This window comes from Camelus bactrianus, chromosome 19 (genome assembly GCF_048773025.1).
Source record: "Camelus bactrianus isolate YW-2024 breed Bactrian camel chromosome 19, ASM4877302v1, whole genome shotgun sequence".
NCBI lineage: Eukaryota > Metazoa > Chordata > Mammalia > Artiodactyla > Camelidae > Camelus > Camelus bactrianus.
In genome coordinates, this window is record NC_133557.1 from 8,805,286 (window position 1) to 8,820,134 (window position 14,849).

At 45.5% G+C, this 14,849-nt stretch overlaps 1 protein-coding gene across 1 annotated transcript; it reads left to right on the top strand.

Annotated features, from left to right (window-relative positions):
• The first annotated feature begins 910 nt into the window (after positions 1–910).
• Positions 911–9,770, top strand: LOC141574116 (signal-regulatory protein gamma-like). Its single transcript, XM_074347896.1, has 2 exons — positions 911–974; positions 9,451–9,770. The coding sequence occupies exons 1-2, from the start codon at positions 911–913 to the stop codon at positions 9,768–9,770; spliced, it is 384 nt and encodes a 127-aa protein (XP_074203997.1).
• The last annotated feature ends 5,079 nt before the right edge of the window (positions 9,771–14,849 follow it).

The following is a 14,849-nucleotide window of genomic DNA, read 5'->3' on the forward strand; positions in this document are numbered from 1 at the left end:
ATAAGGTAAAAGACCATACTATTTTTTTTTCTATTGTTTATATGTTGAAATGATACCCTTTCAGATGCTGGGTTAAATAAAATGTATTTGTTAAAATTCATTTTGCTTGTTTCTTTTTACTTTTTCAATGTGAATACTAGAACATCTAAAACGCAGTACGTGGCTCACACAGTGTTTCTGGGGACAGAGCTGAGCTGGGAGCGGGTAGACATGTGTCCAGGCGAACAACTGGGAAGCGAAAGAGAGTAGGAGGATGGTAGTGGCCATGGGGAGAAGCCAGAGCAATGCAATCTGCACTTAACATTCATCCTCCCTCTACTTGGAGCCTCGCAGACAATTCTGGGAGACAGGAGAAGCCCTGGCTGACATGGTGCAAGTCCAGTGAGGTGGTGGGCGGGGCTGGGTGTGCAAGTCTGTGCTCTGATTTATTTGGTTCTGTATGTCCAGCTCCTGGCACCAACCTTTCTTCCAGATGTGGTCCTTAGAGATGGACCACACAATCCACTCGGTGGTCCCAGAAGCCATCCCTGGGTCGGGGCTGTGCAGGTTCTCAATCATGTCTGCTCAGCAAGGAGGAAGCTCACCCCCTCGGAGAAAGGGTGGAGCCTGGCCCCTTCCTACTCTGGCTCAGGGGGCATCAGAGATGGTCAGTGCCCAGGCCAAAGGCAGCAGACGCCTTCCGTGCTAAAGAACCCCAGGTTTAGGGGTTGGAAGGAAACCTGGGCCATAGCAACCACTTCTCCTGCTGCGGCTCAAACCACTGCTCCAGGCCTGGGGGTGGGTAGGTGGCCAGGAATCGCGAGGCCTGCCCTCAGCTGTCAGGAGGTCAGGTGGTTGCTCCTGGGCTCCCATAGATCCTCATCCAGGGGTTGGAGCCAGCACATTCCAGGGAAACCGTGAGCCTCCGGCCATGACCACCACACCTGCGCAGCCGCTGGGCGCCCTCCTGCTCACCTGTCTGCTGGGACTCACAGGTGAGTCCTGAGTGCTGCCCACAGAGACCCTCAGAGTGGGCAGGGATTGCCAAACTGGGCTGCCTCATGCTATGACAGAGGAGACCTGAGAGCCTTGGGGCAGGGGTCCTGTTTGTCACATCTGTGTCCCCAGCACCCAACTTACATACTGGCTCAGGGGATGCAGTGAAAATTGGGAGAAGCCCCTGCTCTCAGATCTCTGCAGGCTGTCCTAACGGACAGGGAAGAGTCCAGCCCCTGCAGCTGTCAGGATGACTCTGGGAGACAGATCCTACGTTAGGAGCAGAGTACTGTCATAGTTTAAGCTTGTGAGGATGGATGAAGCTGCCTGTGGTGTAGAGAGCCCCCTGTCACTGGAGGTGAGCAAGCAGAGGTTGGAGGTTTACTGGGGTGTCGATGGGAAGGATCTGATGAGGAGGGCCAACCATGCCTGCCAGCAGAGGTTCTTGGCTTCTCACTTCTGTCCAAAATGGAAATCTTTGATTCCTCACCACATCTCCCCCATCCTAACTTGGTCCATTTAGCCCCACCTCAAAACCTAGAACCACCATCCATGCAGATGCTCAAGAGAAAAGCCTAGGAATCATTTACTCATAATTCATTCTGTCGCTCATCTTCCCTCCAGTCCATGACCAAGTCTTGATGGCTGTATCTTCCAAATGGGTCCCTCCCTTTCTCATTTCCCTGGTCCAGGCACCATGACCTCACACCTGGAGGTCTGAGCCAGCCTCCTCACTGGCCTCCCTCCTGCCCACCTCCTTTCCATCCTCCACAGAGCAGCCCCAATTATCTACTACAACATGCCAAGGAGACCAGCTTGCCCCTCTGTTCAAAAATCTCCAGTGGCTTCCCATCATAAAGTGGAATCAAAGGGTCCCCATGTCCCACAAGGCTCCTCTCCATCTGGACCTCTTTGGTCATGATGCTTAAGTCTTAAGACCTCTCAGTTTCTCAGGTCCACCAAGCCCTTCCTGCCTGAGGTGCTTCTCACTGGCTGTTCCCACTTTCTAGAATGTCCTTCTTCTGCCCCTTCCCATAGCTGGCTCCTATCCATTCCTCGTTTTTTTTTTTTTCAACATTTTTTATTGATTTATAATCATTTTACAATGTTGTGTCAAATTCCAGTGTTCAGAACAATTTTTCAGTTATACATGGACATATACACACTCATTGTCACATTTTTTTCTCTGTGAGTTATCATAACATTTTGTGTATATTTCCCTGTGCTATACAGTGTAGTCTATTCTACAATTTTGAAATCCCAGTCTATCCCTTCCCACCCTCCACCCCCCTGGTAACCACAAGTCTGTATTCTCTGTCTGTGAGTCTATTTCTGTCCTTTATTTACGCTTTGTTTTTGTTTGTTTGTTTGTTTTTGTTTTTGTTTTTTAGATTCCACATATGAGTGATCTCATATGGTATTTTTCTTTCTCTTTCTGGCTTACTTCACTTAGAATGACATTCTCCAGGAGCATCCATGTTGCTGCAAATGGCATTATGTTGTCGGTTTTTATGGCTGAGTAGTATTCCATTGTATAAATATACCACTTCTTCTTTATCCAGTCACCTGTCGATGGACATTTAGGCTGTTTCCATGTTTTGGCTATTGTAAATAGTGCTGCTATGAACATTGGGGTGCAGGTGTCATCTTGAAGTAGATTTCCTTCTGGATACAAGCCCAGGAGTGGGATTCCTGGGTCATATGGTAAGTCTATTCCTAGTCTTTTGAGGAATCTCCACACTGTTTTCCATAGTGGCTGCACCAAACTGCATTCCCACCAGCAGTATAGGAGGGTTCCCCTTTCCCCACAGCCTCTCCAGCATTTGTCATTTGTGGATTTTTGAATGACGGCCATTCTGACTGGTGTGAGGTGATACCTCATTGTAGTTTTGATTTGCATTTCTCTGATAATTAGTGATATTGAGCATTTTTTCATGTGCTTTTTGATCATTTGTATGTCTTCCTTGGAGAATTGCTTGTTTAGGTCTTCTGCCCATTTTTGGATTGGGTTGTTTATTTTTTTCTTATTGAGTCATATGAGCTGCTTATATATTCTGGAGATCAAGCCTTTGTCGGTTTCACTTGCAAAAATTTTCTCCCATTCCGTAGGTTTTCTTCTTGTTTTATTTCTGGTTTCCTTTGCTGTGCAGAAGCTTGTAAGTTTCATTAGGTCCCATTTGTTTATTCTTGCTTTTATTTCTTCTAGGAGAAAATTTTTGAAATGTATGTCAGATAATGTTTTGCCTCTGTTTTCCTCTAGGAGGTTTATTGTATCTTGTCTTATGTTTAAGTCTTTAATCCATTTTGAGTTGATTTTTGTATATGGTGTAAGGGAGTGTTCTAGCTTCATTGTTTTACATGCTGCTGTCCAGTTTTCCCAACACCATTTGCTGAAGAGACTGTCTTTATTCCAATGTATATTCTTGCCTCCTTTGTCAAAGGTGAGTTGACCAAAAGTTTGTGGGTTCATTTCTGGGCTCTCTATTCTGTTCCATTGGTCTATATGTCTGTTTTGGTACCAATACCATGCTGTCTTGATGACTGTAGCTCTATAGTATTGTCTGAAGTCTGGGAGAGTTATTCCTCCAGCCTCTTTCTTTCTCTTCAGTAATGCTTTGGCAATTCTAGGTCTTTGATGGTTCCATATGAATTTTATTATGATTTTTTCTAGTTCTGTGAAATATGTCCTGGGTAATTGGATAGGGATTGCATTAAATCTGTAGATTGCCTTGGGCAGTGTGACCATTTTAACAATATTGATTCTTCCAATCCAAGAGCATGGAATATCTTTCCATTTTTTAAAGTCTTCTTTAATTTCCTTCATCAATGGTTTATAGTTTTCTGTGTATAATTCTTTCACCTCCTTGGTTAGATTTATTCCCAGATATTTTATTACTTTGGGTGCTATTTTAAAGGGGATTGTTTCTTTACTTTCTTCTTCTGTTGATTTATCGTTAGTGTAAAGAAATGCAACTGATTTTTGAACGTTAATTTTGTAACCTGCTACCTTGCTGAATTCTTCAATCAGCTCTAGTAGCTTTTGTGTGGACCTTTTAGGGTTTTCTATATATAGTAACATGTCATCAGCATATAATGACACTTTTACCTCTTCTTTTCCAATTTGGATCCCTTTTATTTCTTTCTCTTGCCTGACTGCTGTGGCTAGGACTTCCAGGACTATGTTGAATAGGAGTGGTGATAGTGGGCATCCTTGTCTTGTCCCAGATTTTAGTGGGAAGCTTTTGAGTTTTTCACCGTTGAGTACTATGCTGGCTGTAGGTTTGTCATATACAGCTTTTTATTATGTTGAGATATGTTCCCTCTATACCCACTTTGGCAAGAGTTTTTATCATAAATGGGTGTTGAATTTTATCAAATGCTTTTTCTGCATCGATTGAGATGATCATGTAATTTTTGTCCTTTCTCTTGTTGATGTGATGTATTACACTGATTGATTTGAATATGTTGAACCAGCCTTGTGTCCCTGGGATGAACCCCACTTGGTCATGATGTATAATCTTTTTTATGTGTTGCTGGATTCTATTTGCTAAAATTTTGGTGAGGATTTTGGCGTCTATGTTCATCAGTGATACTGGCCTATAATTCTCTTTTTTTGTAGTGTCTTTGCCTGGTTTTGGTATCAGGGTGATGGTGGCTTCATAGAATGAGTTTGGGAGTATTCCCTCCTTTTCAATCGTCTGGAAGAGTTTGAGAAGGACTGGTATGAGTTCTTCTTTGTATGTTTGGTAGAATTCCCCGGTGAAGCCGTCTGGTCCTGGACTTTTATTTGTAGGGAGGTTTTTAATTGCTATTTCTATTTCCTTTCTAGTGATCGGATTGTTCAAGTGTTCAGATTCTTCTTGATTCAGTTTTGGTGGACAGTATGTTTCCAGAAACTTGTCCATCTCCTCTAGGTTATCCAGTTTGGTTCCATATAGTTTTTCATAATATTCTCGTATGATATTCTGTATTTCTATTTTGTTTGTTGTAATTTCTCCATTTTCCTTTCTTATTTTGCTAATTTGTGCTCTCTCTTTTTTCTTCTTTGTGAGTTTGGCCAGAGGTTTGTAGATTTTATTTACTTTTTCAAAAAACCAGGTTTTGGTTTGGTTGATTTTTTCTATGGTCTTGTTAATCTCTATCGTATTTAATTCCTGTCTGATCTTTATTATTTCCTTCCTTCTGCTGCTTTTTGGGGCTTTTTGTTCTTTTTCTAATTCATTCAGGTGGTGGGTTAAATTGTTTATTTGAGATTGTTCTTCTTTTTTGAGGAAGGCCTGTATCGCTATAAACTTCCCTCTTAGCACTGCCTTTGCTGTGTCCCATAGGTTTTGAGTGGTTGTGCTTTCATTATCATTTGTCTCAAGGTATTTTTTAATTTCAGCTTTGATTTCCTCATTGATCCATTGTTTTTTCAATAACATATTGTTTAATCTCCATGCTTTCCTTTTTTTCTCCTTTGTTTCTCTGTTGTTGATTTCCAGTTTCATGGCATTGTGGTCAGTAAAGATGCTTGAGATAATTTCTATCTTCTTAAAATTGTTGAGGTTTCTTTTGTGTCCAAGTACATGATCGATCCTGGAAAATGTTCCATGTGCACTTGAAAAGAATGTATATCCTATTTTTGGGGGATGTAATGCTCTGAAAATATCCACCAAATCTAGTTTTTCTATTGTAGTATTTAATTTCTCTGTTGCCTTGTTTATTTTCTGTCTGGAAGATCTGTCTAGTGATGTTAATGCAGTGTTAAAATCTCCAACTATGATTGTATTCCCATCAATATCCCCCTTTATCTCTGTTAGTAATTCTTGTATGTACTTAGGTGCTCCTATATTGGGTGCATATATATTAACGAGTGTAATATCCTCATCTTGTATCACTCCTTTAATCATTATAAAATGTCCTTCTTTATCTTTCTTTATGGCCTTTGTTTTAAAGTCTATTTTGTCTGAAATCAGTACTGCAACACCTGCTTTTTTGGCTTTTCCATTTGCATGGAATATCCTTTTCCACCCTTTCACTCTCAATCTATATGTGTCCTTCTCCCTAAAGTGGGTCTCTTGTATGCAGCATATTGAAGGTTCTTGCTTTATTATCCAGTCTGCCACTCTGTGTCTTTTGACTGGAGCATTTAGTCCATTAACATTTACAGTAATTAATGATAGATGTGTGTTTATTGCCATTTTGAACTTATCTTTGCAGTTGAATTGGTATATCCTCTTTGTTCCTTTCTTCTTCCTTTTGTGGTTTGGTAATTTTCCTTTGTATTATCATGGATTTTATTTAATTTTTGTGACTCCTTTGTAAATTTTTGGCTTGTGGTTACCCTTTTTTGTAAATCTATCAACCCATTACTATAACTGTTCTTATTAAACTGATAGTAACATGATCTCAAACCCATCCTACTGTTAAAAAAAAAATTTAAAAAAGAAAGAAAAAAATATTCTATATTTCCCTGCCTCCCTCTGCCACTCTCAGTGATTTGTATGTCTTCTTTTATAATTTCGTGTTTACTTTATTTGTAATTCATGAGTTATCACCTTTCCAGTTGTGTGTTTCTCATTTCTGTAGCATCCTGCTGCTTTTCTATTTAGAATAGCCCTTTCAATATTTCTTTTAGCATGGGTTTAGTGTTGCTAAACTCCTGCAGCTTATTTTTTGTCTGTGAAACTCTTTATTTCTCCTTCTATCCTCAAGGATAGCCTTGCTGGATAAAGGATCCTAGGCTGCATCTTTTTTTCATTCAGGGCTTTGAATATATCTTGCCACTCCCTTCTGGCCTGTAGTGTTTGTGTAGAGAAATCAGCTGAGAGCCTTATGGGGGTTCCCTTGTAACTTACTCTTTGCTTTTCTCTTGCTGCCTTTAGAATCATTTCTTTATCCTTGACTCTGGCCATCTTGATTATGATATGTCTTGGTGTGGGTCTATTTGGGTTCTTCCTGTTTGGGACCCTCTGAGCTTCCTGTACTTGGATATCTGATTCCTTCTTTAAGTTTGGGAAGTTTTCAGTCATGATTTCTTCAAAAACCTTTTCAATCCCCTTTGATCTTTCTTCTCCTTCTGGGACCCCTATTATGCGAAGATTGGGACGCTTTATATTATCCCATAGGTCCCTTATGCTATTTTCATTATTTTTTATTTGCTTCTCTTGTAGTTCTTCTGAATGGGTGCTTTCTATTGCCCTGTCTTCTAGATCACTAATTCGTTCCTCTGCATTATCTAGTCGGCTTTGCATAGCTATTAGATCATTCCCCATCTCTGTCAATGAGTTTACCCATTCTACTTGGCTCTTCTTTATAGCTTCAATTTCATTTTTGACATATTTTATATCTCTAAACACTATCTCTTTTAATTCCTTCAGCAATTCGATCACTCCTTTTTTGAAATCTTGATCTAGTAGGCTATCGATGTCTATTTTGTTGATCTTTCTTTCAGGGGATTTCTCTTGTTCTTTTAATTGGGAAAGGTTTTTCTGCTTCTTCATCTTGCTCATACCTCTTTGGCACTGTGGTTTATGGAGTATCAGCTGTTTATTTTGGTCCTTAAGGATTTTATCTATCTGATGCCTATTTAGGAATAGAACTTAGGAAAAAAAGAAAAAAAAAATAAGAGAGAGAGAGAAAGAATTTTAAAAGAAGGGAGAAAGAGGGTTTGAAAACAGTGTATAATGAATAATAGAAGAGTGAGTTGAAGCAGAGTATTAATCGAGTTGAGACGTCCTTTTGAAACCTTTACAAAAAAGGGGGGGAGGGAGATGAATAGATGTATTTGAAACCTGTGTCTAATCAATAGCAGGACATCAAAACCCAAGAGAAATAAAAATGAATTAAGAAGTAAAGATTAAGAGAGTAATAGAAAATAGAACAGGTAAAAACAGATTTAAAAAAAAAGGGGGGGGGGTTTGTCGGTGTTCTCCTGGAGTCTGTGTGCTTTTAATGGGAAGTCTTTCTGTCTTCGTCCTGTTTTGGAAGCTCAGCTTGCTGTTTTCAGAGGCCCTCCGTTGGCGCCCTCTTCTGTGCTGCTCCCAGCACCTGTCGGCAAGCAGATCGCGCCTCCTCCTAACACTGGGTCAGGTGCAGCTCTCTGCTGTAGGCGGGCGGGTCGCTGCCCCTCCGGATGCCGCAGTCAGATGTTGCAGACTGGCCGGGTAGGAGGGCGGGTCGTGCCCCCTCCCAGCACCTCGGCCAGGGGCTGTGTTCCTGCCCGAAAGGCGGGGGGCCGCTCTGGCTCTACCTGCACCGCCGCCGGTAGCTCTGCTGCTCTGTGCAGCTGCGCACTCCGCCCTGGTCGGCGCTCCGCGGGTGGGCTCGGGGAAGACCGAGGGACAGCCCTGTCCCTGCTCCGAGCCAAAACCCAGCTCCTTGTTTGTCCTTGTGGAGCAAGTTCTCTGAGGGACCAGGATGGAAGGATCCTATCTGCCCCGGGCTGCAGGCCAGTCTCAGTCTGGCCTTTGAGGCTGCTAAGCCCTTCGGTGCGGATGCAGGTTTCGCCCCCGCCCCCGCCTGAGTGCTCAGCGCGGAGGATATGGCGGCTGTGCCTGAGCCCCGCCTCTCTTCCCCCGAAAACTTTCCGCGGGTTTTCAGAGATGGGGGTGTGCACCCTTCCCCCGAGAGCACATCAACCTTGCTGTTTTATGGAGGGCCCAGGTTGTTCTGCCCTGTGCACCCACAGCCACGGAGCGCAGCCCCTTGCGTTCCCACGGGGCTGCCTCCGTGCAGCCACTTCCGTCCTCCGCCCGGCTTGTGCAACCTGGCCCTGCCCGCCGCTGCCGGCCCGTGTCTCAGGCTGGGTGCCTGGGGGACGCTCTGTGCCCGTTTAACTTAGTTCTGTTAGTCAGAACAGATCTGTTCTGTTAGTTCTGTACAGATCCGAGCCTCGGAGGCTCCCCCTCCGTCCCGCTGGCCTCTCAGTTGGAGAGGGGAGACCCAGCGAGCGAGCGCCAGTCCTCCTTTGCCGCTCCCTCCCCGGGGGACCCGTCCCGCGCTGCTTTGCCTTTTGTTCTTTCTTTTTTCCTTTTCTCCTACCAGATTTTTGGCGTCTTTATCTTTTGAAGAGGGCGATGTTCTGTCGGAGTTCCACAGGTGCTCTGGTTGGCTGAGTGGGTCTGTAGTTGTGGGTCTTGGTGTATCTGTGGGAGAGGGTGACCTATGAGCGTCCTTCTACTCCGCCATCTTCCGGAAATCCCCCATTCCTCGTTTAAGCTCAAGATATCACCTCCTCCAAGAACCCTTCTCCTACCACCTTTCTATAATTAAGTCCTCCAGGCATTTCCTACATCTGCGCTCTTTGGGTTTCCCTGAAGTCATGGAGGCCCAGTTATAATTCTGTATTTGCCTGCTGACTTGTTAGCATCTGTCTATAAGCTCCCCGAGGCTGGAACCAGACAGGGCGCATAGGAAGTCCGCAGGGCCTGCCGCGCCGCGGCGCTTCTTCCTGACTGCAGAGTGTGCAATGCGGCTCGCTCTCTTTCCCAGCTGTGCAGCCCTCCATCTCTCTGATGGGCCCCACTCAGAGGACAACCCCCGGGAATTTGGTGGCTTTCAACTGCACCGCTGGCCCCTTCGGCTCCTCCGATTTCTATGTCACCTGGATGAAAGACAGAGATGAGCATCCAGCCTCAGCTCAGCGCCTGGTGACTGAGGACAAAGCCAAGTACACAGTCACCAGTAAGGTGTGGGTGACCCTGGACTGCCAAGATGTCTCGTCGGAGATGACCTGTGAAGTCACCCACAGGCACCTGGCGGAGCCCCTGCGGAAGAGCATGAACCTCTCCCAAGTGCTCCGAGGTGTGTGAGCCAGGGAGGGTGGGGGCAGCGTTTTCTGATAGCATTGGCTTTTGGAGAATTTAGGGCTTTTGCGAAGTGGCATTTCACAGTTGGGAAATTGGAATCCCTCATGGCCGAGGCCATCCTGGTAGAGGCGTTAAAGGCACGGGCTCCTGAGGCCAACCACCTAGGCTTAGTCCCGACTGTGCCGCTTCACAAGCTGTGTGATCTTGGGTAAGTTACTTAACCTCTCTGTGCCTCCTTTTCCTCTGAGAATGAGAATAAAATTAAGACCTGCCTTGTAGGTTTCACGTGAGGATTAATGGAGCTATTTTTTACAAAGCACCTTGGCACGGTGCTGGCCACACAGTAAGCTGTTTATGCAGGTTTTATTTTATCATTATGTAGATTTTATTTTATCATTATCTGACGAAGCTTCCATTCCAAACATCTTTGTTCTGTTAACCTCATTACTGTTTTTAATTTTAGATATTTAATATTTATTCAGCATAAATGAATTCATTCATCAATGAATATCTACTGTGTGGCAGGCACTGTTCTAGGTGCTAGGGTTACAGAGATGAATAAAATTTTGTCCCTGTTCTCATGGGAATCATATTTGATAATTCTTAAAATAATATTTCATGATATGAAACATTTCAAACAGGAACTAATACAGCAGACACCCATGTACCCCTACGCACATTTAATGAATATTACTGCTTAGCTCTGTTTGCCTTACATTGAGCATACAAGAAAAATTCATTTCTGTTTTTTGTTTGTTTGGTGTTTTGGGGGGAGGTAACTAGCTTTATTTATTTGTGATTTTTTTTTAATTTAACGGAGGTACTGGGGATCGAACCCAGGACCCCATGCATACTAAGCATGCTCTCTACCACTAAGCTATACCCTCCCCCCTGATTTCCTTCTTTTTCATACAGGTAACTAATTTAAGAGTGAGAGATCTAGAGCTGGCTCCTGAGAGAGGAAGACAGAACAGGCAGGGGTAATTTCAACAGACATTCTTTTGTTTCCGTGCTTAGTTGTCCCCACCCTGAAGATCACCACCAAGCCCTCTGGGATGCAAATCCATGTGCATCAGAGAGTGAATCTCATGTGCCATGTGAGCCACTTCTATCCCTCCCACCAGCACCTCACCTGGATGGAGAACAGGCACAAGGTACAGACCGTGGAGTCCCCACCAGTCACCAGAAACCCAGATGGGACCTACTCTCTGGAGCACACCTGGCAAGCAGAGGCCACGCTGAACGGGAGTGAGTTTGCCTGCTGGGTGGTCCAGGATGAGCAGCCCCCGGTCCAAGCCAACATCACCCTGCAGGCTCAGGCACCCAGCCTGGGGAAAGGTGGGTGCAGCCTCTCACCAGCCTCTCTGGGCAGCATAGCTGAAAAGGTCAGGGGTGAAAACACCTGCCCTCTGCCTGGAGTACGGACAGCAGTAGGTCAGGGACTCAGGGCAGCAAGGGATGAAGGTGAAGGAAGAGGGGATGCTGTGGGCTGATGATAATACTCTCAGGCACTCACCCCTAGATTCTATTCCTCCCTTTCCTACACCTTCCTCAAGAAGACGGAGTGGGACTTCCTTCCCCAATTCCATGTACTCGTTGAAAGTTCTCTGCGGGAAGATTACGGGCAGCTGGACACCAAAGTCCCTTCTAGGAAGACTTTAACTGTTTCAGCTGACAGTTTCTGGAAGAAAATTTAAACTTATTTATTTTTTTTATTCTTGAGTTATATTTGTGGGGGAGGAGGTAATATTTATTTAATCAACTTATTTCTTTCTTTGAGGGAGGTACTGGAGACCAAACCCATGACCTCATGCATGCTACACATGCGCTCTACCACTGACCTAATCCCCTGTCCCTCTGGAAGTCAATTTAAAGAGAGGCCAGAATTCTTGACTGTCTGAGCCAGGAAACAGGGAAGGTGCAGGTGCAAGATTCTCATTCTCTCTACTACTGGGTTTGCTCTCTCCCACTCCTTTCTCCTCCTCTTCTTTGTCTTTTCTTCCCTCTCAGGCCCCTCATTTTCCTTCTTTTTCTCCTTTCCCCTACCCTGATCAAATCTCTCTATCTGCCTTTTGTGTCCTAGACGATGTTCTCCACTAGGGGGAGCTGCCCACCAGCAGTTCAGCCCCTGGAAACCGAGCTGCTTTCCTTGGTCCAACTGGAATCAGCTTTAGAGAATGAATGATTGGGCCAGAGGGGATGAGAGGTGGAGAGAAGGGAGGATTAGAATTGGCCGGGTCTAGCCCAGCCAAGGATGAGCCAGAGCGTGGACAGACAGCTCTCCAGAACCACAGGAAGCTGGTTAGGACAGCTCCCTACAGGCAGCGTGAGCGGCTGCGCTGGCAGCCGGTTATCACAGCCCAAGCCACCACCAGCGAAAGGGAAGACAGGATGCTGGGCTGCAGAACCACACGTCTTCATAGCAGGGGCACTGACCCTGCATTTCATCTCTCCCTGAAAGAACTGGCTTTTTCTGCCTGCTCTAAGAATTCTCGGGGGGAATGACCCCACTACCTTTTTTTTTTTTAAGCTGAAGTATAGTCAGTTTACAATGTGTCAGTTTCTAGTGTAGTAGCTTGTCCAGCAGAAATAAGAAAAACATCCACCCAGTGGGATATACAGATCTGAGTGAAAAACTCCAAACTAGTTTTTTCTGATCAGAAGCAGGTAACAGTATTTCTTTTTTGACTCACGCTGAGTTTTTTCTGCTCTAATTTTTCTCCTTCACCTGCATACATGTATCTGGCCCACAGCTGCAAGGTTAACCGCCGGGGAACATCACTTTAATTAGCCCACTTCCCTGTACGGCTGTTTGACGTGCCCTGTGGTCTTCAGCAGGGAAGGGCAACTTCCTTTTTTTCACATCAGGTCCCCTTCTATTTGGTGTTAGAGTGCCTTTGCAGCTACATCTCCCCTCTGGCCCCTAAAACCCTTCTTCAGCTCTCTGCCCCTTGCACACTCCCACCTCCGGGCCTCTGATCATGTTGGCTGCCCCCTGTACAGCATTTACTGTGTACCAGGCGTCCTCATATGTTATCTGACATAGGATAGGCAGCAGAGGGACCAGGTCTCAGGGGTCTCAAATAGCAGAGCTGGGGTTAGAAGGCAGGGCTGTCTGTTCACAGATTCAATGTGTTTTCTGTATTTTTTTCTTCCATCCTGCCTAAAAACAAAATCTTAGTGTTACCTTAAGTCTTTCTCACATCTCCCTCTTAATACTCTAATCCGAAATTTATTTCTTCCTGAATTATCATGTTTGCCCACATCATTCAGTTCCCACAATTGACACTGAAAATACTGGCCTCCTGCCAGTCCTGACCAGCGGCTTGATTGTTTACACCTCTGTCCTGAGACCTTCACAGCCTTGAAGCTGACACTGGCTCTTATGTTTGGAGGTGGCCACACTCTGGATTCAAGTGGATCAGTGTCACCTCTTAGGGCTGCCACAGGCCATCTGTGACCTTAGCAAAGCACTGCCCTCTTTGAGCTCAGTTTTCTCCTCTGTGCAATGAGCACTGTTACTGCCAACCAGGTGCGGACGAAATGGGGACTCCTTTCCTTAACCCCCAGCTTGGCATCCAGACAATGGGGTGCACAGTGGTGCTCTCTGATGACTGTTAGCAGGCTCCATGGTGCCCAGCCCAGAGCTGGGTTGAAAGTAGGAAAATGTTGAAGTTCATGGATTATTATGGGGACGACTCTGGAGAAGTAGAGGCAGCTGTGATGTAACAGAAAGAGCCCCTGACTTGGAGTCTGAATCCTGGGATTGGAATGTGAGTTCTGTGTGCTGTGTGGCCCTTGGGCGAGTCACTAATCCTCTCTGAGCCTTTTCATTCCCTAACATTAAGAAATACAATTAGTAACAGTTCTTTAGATGGTTGTTGTGAGTATGTGATGATGATAGTTACCATTTATAGAGAGATTACTATGTGCTTCGTAGTATTCTACACTAGTTGCTTTACTGGATTTATTAACTGAGAATTAAGAATCACCCCCATTTTACAGATGAGGAAACTGAGGCTTAGAGCATTGAGTAGCTCAGGCTCCCCCAGTGGAGGGGCTGGGAATGCAAATTTGGCCTGAGTGTGACCCCAAAGCCTATGCTCCTACCTCTTCTCTGTGTCACCTGCCTTCATATGACCTGTCCTGGGAGCAGTGAGACACCCTTTCCTGTGCAGGGACTGAGGACAGAGCTGAGCCTGGTCACTAGGTGCTGACCCTGGGCCCTGACTGCCTGGCTAACAGCCTGGGCTCTACTGACTAGCTGAGGAGCTTGGACAAGTTACCTAGGCTTTGGGCTTGGAGCTGACACTGGCTCCCACCTCCCAGGGTTCCAGCAAGAACTCAGTGGGTCAGTAAGCAGGGTCGTGAGATGCGGTATTGGCCGTGAGGTGTGGGTGGGAGTCTGGCCTCCTTATAAACCACTGTGGTCCCTGTAGTTTCATTGTCTGGTCTCTGGTATCAGCTTCAAAATCGAACTCCTATAAAATGTAATCTTCATACCCTATGGAAGAGGGGGCAATGGGGCTTCCAGATGGAGACACTGAGGATTTGCTCGCACTGGGCTTGGCTCCTCTGCGTCCTCTCACAGGCGGGGTCTCTCTTACAGGCAGGAGCGGCCACTCTTATGCTTTAAAAGGCCCCCTCCAGCGATCTGAGCAAGGCTCGAGCATCCAGCTGACGTTCACGCACCCCGGATTCCCCACAGGTCAGGTTACTGTGACCTGGCTTAAAAACAACCACAAACTGTTAAAGTCCCAGACCAGCATCCATTCTCTGGGGAACAGCTACAATGTGACCAGCAGTGTGCTCGTCCCGTTGCAAGCTGACGACGTGCCCTCCCTCGTCCTCTGCCACGTCAAGCACAGGTCTACACTGGTTTTCCAGAAAACCATCAGCCTGGACCAGTACCTCCGTGGTAAGGACTATCTCTCTGTTCAGACTGGTTAGTGCAGAATTGGGCTGTGATGTCTCTGGGCCTCAGTTTCCTCGACTGATAAATGGGACATCCCTTTTTTGGTTGTGGCAGGGACCCAGTGAAATGATACTGGGAAAGTAAGCAACACATCTCTTACTCATGTT

Bases quoted from the DNA above. Each gene is read 5' to 3' on its own strand.
- LOC141574116 (XM_074347896.1), top strand. From the start codon at position 911: ATGACCACCACACCTGCGCAGCCGCTGGGCGCCCTCCTGCTCACCTGT. The intron at 975-9,450 runs GTGAGTCCTGAG...TCTCTTTCCCAG, and splicing joins CTGTCTGCTGGGACTCACAG to CTGTGCAGCCCTCCATCTCT.